Source organism: Budorcas taxicolor, chromosome 5, assembly GCF_023091745.1.
Source record: "Budorcas taxicolor isolate Tak-1 chromosome 5, Takin1.1, whole genome shotgun sequence".
In the NCBI taxonomy this organism is placed as follows: Eukaryota; Metazoa; Chordata; class Mammalia; order Artiodactyla; family Bovidae; genus Budorcas; species Budorcas taxicolor.
In genome coordinates this window covers 75,470,797-75,480,624 of record NC_068914.1, presented here as the reverse complement: position 1 = coordinate 75,480,624, position 9,828 = coordinate 75,470,797, and the positions used below count along the sequence as shown (strand labels likewise).

General features: G+C 40.9%; 1 protein-coding gene across 2 annotated transcripts; it reads right to left on the bottom strand.

Moving 5' to 3' along the window:
- Positions 1 to 1,945: 1,945 nt before the first annotated feature.
- On the bottom strand, positions 1,946 to 6,171 carry LOC128048813 (tubulin alpha-1A chain). 2 transcript variants are annotated; one of them, XM_052641253.1, is made up of 4 exons: positions 6,008 to 6,171; positions 3,768 to 3,990; positions 3,484 to 3,632; positions 1,946 to 3,135 (listed from the first exon to the last, which is right to left on the bottom strand). In XM_052641253.1, exons 1-4 carry the CDS (start codon positions 6,008 to 6,010, stop codon positions 2,155 to 2,157), a joined length of 1,356 nt encoding a protein of 451 aa, XP_052497213.1. In that variant the 5' UTR covers positions 6,011 to 6,171; the 3' UTR covers positions 1,946 to 2,154. The 2 variants fall into 2 exon arrangements, with proteins under 2 accessions (XP_052497213.1, XP_052497214.1); XM_052641254.1 differs by lacking the exon at positions 6,008 to 6,171 and adding an exon at positions 5,499 to 5,639.
- Positions 6,172 to 9,828: the final 3,657 nt, after the last annotated feature.

The window sequence follows — 9,828 nt, the reverse complement described above, 5'->3', positions numbered from 1 at the left end:
TTCCACCTTTTGGCTATTGTGAATAATGCTGCTATGAGCATGGGTATACAAATATCTGAGTCCCTGCTTTCAATTCTTTTGGGTATTTATCCAGAAATGGAATTTCTGGATCATATGGTAATTCTATTCAATGTTTTTAGTAATTTTTTAATTAATTTTTTTAAGCTAAACAAAAACTATAATGAGTTCATGGATTTTAACAAATTTTGTACAGTTAAATCCATTGCAGTCACTATAGTTTTCAGTACTCACTTTGTATCATCAGTGAGAGCCTCTTCAACTGACTCCTGTGTCTTTTTGGTTTGACTTTGGTCTTTTATATTTTCCCTGCTTTCTGGAATGAGAAAAAAAAAAAAATGAGGCTGAACTTGTGTATTTTGTGCTCCAGGCTTGGAATCAGTCATTTCTCTAAAATGTCCTGGTTCTGATATTTACGATTGAGGTTAAGATCACAGGGCTTTTAACTCTATGATTTTTATATTTGTTCCTATTTTATCTTACACTTTACTCTTCTAGCCAATGACCATTTTACATCTACCGTGTATCATATTTTGCTATATGCTGGGAATGTAAATTAAACGCTGACATTTGATCTCGTTTCCACACTAGTTTTTTATCTGAATGAGCAAAACCTTTTACTTTTGTGCATCAGGTCTGTTTCCATTAGCTTTAGTTAAAACTGCTGAGCAGAAGTCCCCTCTTGGTCCAGTAGCTAAGACTCTGCGCTTTCAATACAGGGGACCCAGGGTTTGATCCCTGATGAGGGAACTAGATCCCACATGCTTCAACTATGAATTTACTAAAGATCCCCCATGCAATTAAAGATCCCACATCTACAACGAAGATCGGAGATCTCGAGTGTCACAACTAAAACCCAGCACAGCCAGATAAATATTAAAAAAAAAAGAAACCTGCTAAGGAATACTGAATTGATTTTCAAATTAGTTGATTTATTTCTTATTTTTATTTCTATTAACTTACACTAAACTGATTATAGTACTGCAATACTATTACACCCTTTAGTTTGCAGTGCCAAAGAAAAAAATAGATTAGGTAGTTAATACCAGAAAGTCATTTCATCATCACTGGGTATTATCCCAGAACAAGGTAGCATGATGGCCCAAGACAGCTTGCTGCTCCTGGGCTCTTAGCCTTTTCGTCAGGTGGACTGGCAGCTGGCCTCTGTTGCTGAAGTCCTTAGTCCAAAACGGTTTCTTTCACCATGTTGGTTGTCGCCTACAATTACACTATTAGAATTCTGTCTTTTGAAGTTATTGGCTCATATTAAAATAGGAAAATCCTTTGAGAGTTAAAGCTCAGATATATAATTAATACATTAGAGTGAATAAATGTATCAGGCTTTTCCGATGTGATATTCAGCTGAAAATAAGTTTGGAGAGAAGAAAGTAAAGAACGAGGTCTAGTATAGTAGGAAACTGCTTGGAGAGAACATCTTTTTAGAACCCAGGGCAGAGGAAGCATGATGGCACTAGACACTTGCTAAGGAGACGAGGCACATGAAGATAGGCTCATAAGCCCTCCATGATGCATTTGGAATATTCACCATTTTATCTGTTTAGTTGCATGAGACTCAGCAGTCAACCAGATTTCAGTTGTGCATTAGATATAAATTCTCAAAGAACCAGGAATTTAACTATTATGGTTGTCAAAACTTAAGAGTAGCATGGATGTTATCTAATGGTATTCTTCACCTTTTTTAAAATCAATTTTTAAAGTTGAAGTACAGTTGATTTACATCTAATGATAATTTTTAGATATGTATTTATATTTTGTTTTATAATATACTAGGACAATTTAAAATTAAAAACCAAGTTGCTGTGTAGAATATGTATAAACCACAGTTAATAGTTATTTTTTCTTCTCAATGTACTGAATAAATGAAAATTTTCTGGACACCTGAATAGAAAACCCAAGACTGAGCTCATTTAAGACAGGGAATACTTTATTCAAACCCATCAGAGAAATGGATAGCTTGGGTCTGTAACAAAGCATCATGTTTTAAAGCATAGGTCAGTAATTGTATATGAGCGTATACACTGCAACATACAAATTAACTGATCAGACCACAACTTTTCAATGTTTGAAACAGAATAAGCTTCCCTGTAAAAGCAGCACCTTTGTGACATTTTAACTTTAATATTCCTCTCCTTCTTCCTCTCCCTCTCCTTCCACAGAATCCACACCAACCTCCTCATAATCCTTCTCAAGGGCAGCCATGTCCTCACGGGCCTCAGAAAACTCGCCTTCCTCCATGCCCTCACCCACGTACCAGTGAACAAAGGCACGCTTGGCATACATCAGGTCAAACTTGTGGTCCAGGCGAGCCCAGGCCTCAGCGATGGCTGTGGTGTTGCTCAGCATGCACACAGCTCGCTGTACTTTGGCCAGGTCTCCGCCAGGTACCACAGTGGGAGGCTGGTAGTTAATGCCAACCTTGAAGCCAGTGGGGCACCAGTCCACAAACTGGATGGTACGCTTGGTCTTGATGGTGGCAATGGCAGCATTGACATCTTTGGGAACCACGTCGCCACGGTACAACAGGCAGCAGGCCATGTATTTACCATGGCGAGGGTCACATTTCACCATCTGGTTGGCTGGCTCAAAGCAAGCATTGGTGATCTCTGCTACAGAAAGCTGTTCATGGTAGGCTTTCTCAGCAGAGATGACAGGGGCGTATGTGGCCAGAGGGAAGTGGATGCGGGGATAGGGCACCAGGTTGGTCTGGAACTCTGTCAGATCCACATTCAGGGCGCCATCAAACCTCAGGGAAGCAGTGATGGAGGACACAATTTGACCTATCAACCTATTCAGGTTAGTATATGTCGGGCGCTCAATGTCGAGGTTTCTACGACAGATGTCATAGATGGCCTCATTATCTACCATGAAGGCACAATCAGAGTGCTCCAGGGTGGTGTGGGTGGTGAGGATGGAGTTGTAGGGCTCAACGACAGCTGTGGAAACCTGGGGGGCTGGGTAAATGGAGAACTCCAGCTTGGACTTCTTGCCATAATCGACTGAGAGGCGTTCCATCAGCAGGGAGGTGAACCCAGAACCAGTTCCTCCACCAAAGCTGTGGAAAACCAAGAAGCCCTGAAGACCCGTGCACTGGTCAGCCTGTTAAAAGAGGAACAGAAAAAACATAGTTATTGCTCTTTCTGATGTCATCATAGTAAAGATTTTCACTTTTCATATTAATTCCAAAGAATGAGATTGCATTTTGACAGAAACTTTTAAAATGTAGACCTTCCTTAAATTACTCAGCATTTCTTTATTAAAAATATCTTCATGAATATTTATCAAATGACATCAAATAGGCCATATTTTAATTGAACTTTAAAAAAACTATAAAGGAATAATTAACCTCACTATTGCATTTCAGTTGTGTTTGAAAAAAAAAAAAAGCATATTTCAAATATCTCTCTTAGGTTCATTAATTTACTTTATTCTTGAGAATATACATACCAGTTTCCGAATTCGGTCCAAGACGAGGTCAATGATCTCCTTGCCAATGGTGTAGTGACCTCGGGCATAGTTGTTGGCAGCATCTTCTTTGCCTGTGATGAGCTGTTCAGGGTGGAAGAGCTGGCGGTAGGTGCCAGTGCGAACCTCATCTGGAAAAGGAAAACGAAGCAGCCACCCATCAATGACCCATACAACTCCACCCCAGGGTATCAGTGGAGCCCACAGGACACACCTCCTGTCACAGACCCCCAGGATTCTCATTGAAGCTACTGAGGTCAACTCACCAATGACTGTGGGTTCCAGGTCTACAAACACTGCCCTGGGCACATGCTTGCCAGCGCCTGTCTCACTGAAGAAGGTGTTGAAGGAGTCGTCTCCTCCCCCAATAGTCTTGTCACTTGGCATCTGGCCATCAGGCTGAATGCCGTGTTCCAGGCAGTAGAGCTCCCAGCAGGCATTGCCGATCTGGACACCAGCCTGGCCAACGTGGATGGAGATGCACTCACGCTGTGGGAAGGAAAAGAGAAAAATTGTAAAATTAGTTATATTAGCATTTTCAATTTTCAATAAATTTCCAAAATGATTTCTAGTAATATACAAGTATTCTTTGAATTTATTTGAGGTCATATTCCTAACATAATAGAAACAGTTAAAGAAAAGCACTTGCTACAAATGCTGCAGATGGGTGTGGTCTGAATAATAAGGCTGCACTGTTAAGCACATGGTGCAAGCCGATTGTTCCAACAGCTATACTTGAATAGAAGATTTTTCATATTTAAAAAACAGTCAAGCACAAAATTTTTGTAAAATGAAGTAATTTCAATCACTAGTTAATTGCAATCATTATTACTGCCTCCTTCACCTTTAAAGATGAACATTTTTTTTGATAGGACTTGGTATTTCAATATGGACATCTGTACTGCAGCTGAGGCTAGAAGCCACACCCTTCTGCAGTCTATCTGCAGAATCCATCAGTATTAGGGGGTAGAAGCTAAACAAGGACTGTCTCCTGCACTGCTGCATTTGCTGTGCCTGGTGCCAGCCTGTACTGTCTGCTACATTATTTAACAGAGCAAGCTCTATTTCCAGCAACTGCCTACATGATCTCATTGTGCTATCTGCCAGTTTTCCTCTTCTGACCCAGCCTGGGACCATATGCCTAAACTGAAATGAATTAATGAAGATGCACTAGAACAAAAGACAGCTACACAAGAGTATAAGTCTTCTTTGTCTGCAGCATTTTCATTATTTAAAAAAGTTTTCCCAGAATCTTCTCCTCTGCAAAAAACTGAAAAAGTATTAGTATCTTTAAAACAACAGTTCCTAAACTAGAAATAAATAGAACATGAAAAGCTACCAAGCTTAAAGCCCAGTGAAAGAATAATGAAATATTTATATAAAACAACAAAATAATGTTTTCATTCTGAAATTTCGTACCCACCACAGAATACTCATGCTCATTACATTCAGTAGAGTGTCCCCTCCGTAGCCTTTACGGTTACAACTTCCTTTGTCTGTCCATTGTCTAGTCACTGACAAACGGGGGCTGGGGGTGGGGAAGGGCGTTTCCCTGGGTCCTCTGCATTAGAGCACCCTGGCTCACAAAATCGGCTTTTTCTCTCGCTGAACATGCGATCAAGACAGACACACAGGAGTCAGCCAGGGCGGGGCGGCCCCAGACCAGACGTTAAAGGGCTTGTCATGTGAACTGTGACTTTGCTCCTCAAAAAAAAAAAAAAAAACTAGGTTTTGACAGTGAATGAAAAACCTTTTAACGCCTACGGTTCTGCAAAGATGAAAGGCTTGTTAAAAGTCTTTCTGACAGAGGAGGCTTAGTGAGGACGAACCCCGCCCAGCGGCTCCAAGGCGAGAGAAGCAGAAACAAACAACTCCGCCCCTGCGCCGCCTCGACGCCGGCCGCCACAGAAACTAACCATTTTGCCTGTTAATACATGGGTGTCTTTCTAAAACACCAACGAACTGGCAAGGGATCCTTTTTTTTTTTTAATACTAACCTCAGGCTCCGCTTTGTCCCTTCCCTTCTCTCCCCGAGTCTTCTTCCCAGCTACACCCACCGACCCCCGTCTTTTCGGTCGACGAATCCTCTCCCTGTCCCTGGGGAACAACGCGAGGAAGGGCCTCGCCGAGTCACACGACTATCGTGCGCACACGGGAGCCGAGCAGGCGACGCCAAGACCGCCCTGCCTGCCCCAGCCCCTTTCTTGACCGACAGATGGGCTGCTGCACGCGGCTGCCAGGGGCTCGGGTAACAAAACCTCCCTAGGCGCCGCCTTTGTTCCCCCTCACCGCTCAGCCGCGCCCTGGACTCAGTCGTGGTGGGGCTCCTGCACCCCGCACTGCGGCGGGGAGCCCGGCCGCAGACAAAGCCAAACCTCGCAAATAAAATGTAAAACTACTCTTACCCTTCGAGTTGTAAAGGACAAAGGTTTTAAGATTTTCCAAGGAGACCCTGGGGAGGCTGACCCCACCCAGCGTCACAAAGAGCCGGAGGAGACACTCTTACCATAGTTGCTGTTTTGCGGCTGCCGAGCAGATGGCGGAGAGGAGGAGAAGAGGTTGTTACTTCTTACAGCGCGACTCTTAGGCGGTCGATGTAAGAGAACCTGCGGCACATGGGCGTCTGAGGCTCCCTATATACAACTCGGTCACCATGGGGATGGGCTGGGGCCTTTTCCTGTTGGTCCAGACCCCTCAATCTGCCCAGAGGAGCCACGACAGAAGAGTGGTGATTGGTGCATGCGACATGGGATGAGGTAATCTCTCCCCCACCCCTTTTCCCCTAGCATCCATAGACTGCTTGCATCCTTCAGACAAAGAGACCGAGCAAAAACAGTCAGCCGAGCATCCATTACGGGGTGGGGTTGGGAAGGGGTGGGGGGAGGGAGGGAAAGAGAACTGGAGTTGGGTGATTTTATATTGTTTAAACCTCAAACTGCTGTTAAAATCATCAATGTAAAGGTTTTCCTCCCAGCATTTAATCGCAGAATTTTAGATGAAATATTTTAATGGAAAATTACTTTCAGCTTCTCCCTCAAAGTGTGCTAAACCCACATTCGGTGAAGATTCAGTATCTCTAGTGCTTTAAAAATAAAGTAGAAGAGAAGATGGGAATGATGCTTAAAATGGCTTGGGTAAATGTGTTTTGTTTTGTTTTGTTTTTTAATTAAAAATTATTCAATAACCATCCAAAATGGTTTCTCAGGTTCAAGTAATTTTTTTTCAGACCTTCTTTTGCCACCCTCTCCCTAAAAGCTAAACAAAAACAGTAGATGAATAGAACAATCATACTATGGAAGCACACAAGTAGTTCTAACATGAAGATAATTCAGACCTAATGAACATACCATACTTACTCTACTGGAAATATTCCAGAAGTCTATGTTAATATATTTTATGTCATGTATTGTTGCTTAAAATGGTCATCTTTTCTAATATAGAATTGAGAAAATACAAGGAGAGAGAATTGAGTTTAGACGCTAGTACTACCTGTGCATGCAGTTATATTCTGCATTGTTCTCTCTTCTGGAAAGAGAAAATTACTGGGACACCACATTAGAAAGGAAGACAGTTGTATAGTGTAAAAAAGAAGACCATTTTGTAATATTTTCTCCTTCCGTAGACAGCTGTGTAGATGTCACCTTAATAACTGCATTTTTTTAAAATGTAAATCTTCTGTGAATTCAGTAAATTCTCCTCCTCTAAGATTGGGCTTCAAACTGTGGGAATTGTAGCCAGCCTCATACAGCTGCTATTCAGTCAGAGACACTGGTGGTTGCTCAACTGCCTCCTGGGACAAAAGGCTTTGCTTAAGGAAGTAGACTGCAGTAACATTCTTTTGCTACTCAGAAAGCTTCCATTATCAACAAGGATGTACAGTGCAGAATATGACTCTGGACTGGGTACCATTTGACGTTGCTAATGAAATTTAAGAGGTAAAGAGGTTTGCTATGGCCCCTGAAGTTGAAAATATGCATTTTGGCAGATAATTTTTCCTTTTGGCTTTTAGCAAGAGATTTTCAGGGTCTGCAGCACCATTTATAGTGCTCTGCAGAATCCATTCATTCCTGCTGGGCTGGCAGGCAGTGCTTGGGCGTGGGAGGGAGGGACTTGAGACAGCTGCTGCAGGTTGTGCTGTGACAGTGGCAGCCATGGATTTTTCTAGCCTGCCAGCCCCAGCTCTGCTTTACTTGTTCAAATTTGCTACAGTAGTGTTCTCTAGGAAAAAACAAGCCCTGACACAAATAATTTTACCAATTTCTTGCATATTTTATAGGAAAAATAGTCTCTATTATCTTATCTTTATACATCCCTTTTGCAAATAGAAGTATATTTCAGTAAAGAGACAGAGGATTAAGGATGACTTGGAGCTTTTTTTCTCAATCCAGAGATACACTTAACAAAAATAGGAATTAAATTTCGTAGGGAAGTATAAGGATTAATAAGTAGCTCATTGAAAATACTTCTTTCAAAAATTTAATAATGAAATAAATTACACACTTTGGGATCATGATACAGTATAAAAATCTCCTTTTTTGGAATGAGAGACACCGTTTTGAATTTGATTACCTTTATAATATGAAAGAAATATGTCATTTCCCCAACAGCCTCCGTTTTATGCAATTTACAGAGGATTCAATAAGAGAGGGGCGGGTTCATGCAATTGATTCTTTGTAATTCTATCTCAGAAACATTCATGAAATGCGGCTTTTTTCCCCCCTCCTCTTGGCCATAAGTAACAGTAAGATCTAGGTCAGAAATCAAATATATGAATACCGTTAATCTTAAATATATAAATGGAAAAGGAGGGGAAATAATAATCTATTATTTTTGTTCCTCATTATCTGGCTTAATAGCATGCAAACTATGGGAAACAAAACATTTTTTTACTAGATCATTTTTTATATTTACTGTCAACTTCTTTAACTTACATCAGCATGCATGTATAAATATTCTACTAATGTATTATTCCTCGTCGACAGTAAAATTAGCATAAAACATTTTTCTTTCATAGTATTTTTGGAACTTAAATTATTTATTGGATGGTCTGTATCTCTCCTCCGTTACAATGGGAATCTGAGCCCTTGACAAATTGCCTAGCATATGGTAGTCATTATATACATGTTTGTTGAATTAAATGAATGATTTCTTTCTGTGCATATTTTCATTAACTTTTCATGGTTAGTAGTTTAGAGGTATTTAATAAAGCATTTTCCTTTTTTATTTAATAAGGATTTACTCGCTGTCTACAATAAGCCTTGGACCATTCTATATAGCTTAGATAATTCAAAGGTAGTAGAAAGGTCTCTTTTCTCTAGATTCTTCCAATTAAAGAAATAAAACAAGTACATGTATATAAGTTTGAGAATGGCATGTGTTTCTGTGTGTGTATGGGGAGGAGCCTTGTAGAATCCATTGAATGGCCCCAAATATCATAACTTCTGTAGGAAACAAGGGAGTTATTTATCACTTCTTTTTCCTACCTTTTTTTTTTTCTTTTCTACTTCTCACCTCCTATTTAACCCTAAATACATTTCACTCTGGATTCTGCTCCCACCACTCCTTGAAACCAAATGCCCTCTCTGTTGCTAAATCCATTGGACACTTTTGGGTTCTTGTTGACCTGTGATAAGCTTTCTCACAGTTGACTGTTATCTGTTTCTTGAGACACTTTGTGTGCCTTTGGCTTCAAAATTCTCTTATTTTCTGGGTTTCCCTCCTACATTTTTTTGTTTCTTCTCAGTTTCTGATTCTTCTTCTTCTTTTAATCTTTAAATATTGGAGCTCCTCAAGGTTTAGTCCTAGACTTTTTCCTCATTTTGTACTGTGGATCCTACTCTGGTGGATGGTAAGTGCGTTCATTCCCAAGATTGCAGATCCTTTCTGCGTGCCAATGACTTCTTGACATCTCCTTTTAGATCCAGATCTTATAGTAAACTTCCAGTCTCTAGCTAGGTTTCTCACATATATACCGAATTGAACTAGTTCAGTTCAGTTCAGTCGCTCAGTCGTGTCCAACTCTTTGCAACCCCATGAATCGCAGCACACCAGGCCTCCTTGTCCATCACCAACTCCCGGAGTTCACTCAAACTCAAGTCCATCGAGTCGGTGATGCCATCCAGCCATCTCATCCTCTGTTATCCTCTTCTCCTCCTGCCTCCAATCCCTCCCATAGAATAAGTTAAATCCTGGTAAGTCTTATCTCCTAGATATCTCTCAAATATTATTATTTTCTCTGCATCTCTATTGCCGCCACTCTAATAAGTATATCATCTCTTGCCCAGACAACCTCAGTGCCCTTCTAGATCTCCTCTACCTTCACTCCTA

Excerpts from the sequence above, each read along its gene's own strand:
- LOC128048813 (XM_052641253.1), bottom strand. Across the intron at positions 3,633-3,767 it reads CCTGGAACCCACAGTCATTG|ATGAGGTTCGCACTGGCACC; the intron begins GTGAGTTGACCT and ends TTCCTTTTCCAG. Across the intron at positions 3,136-3,483 it reads TGGACCGAATTCGGAAACTG|GCTGACCAGTGCACGGGTCT; the intron begins GTATGTATATTC and ends CTCTTTTAACAG.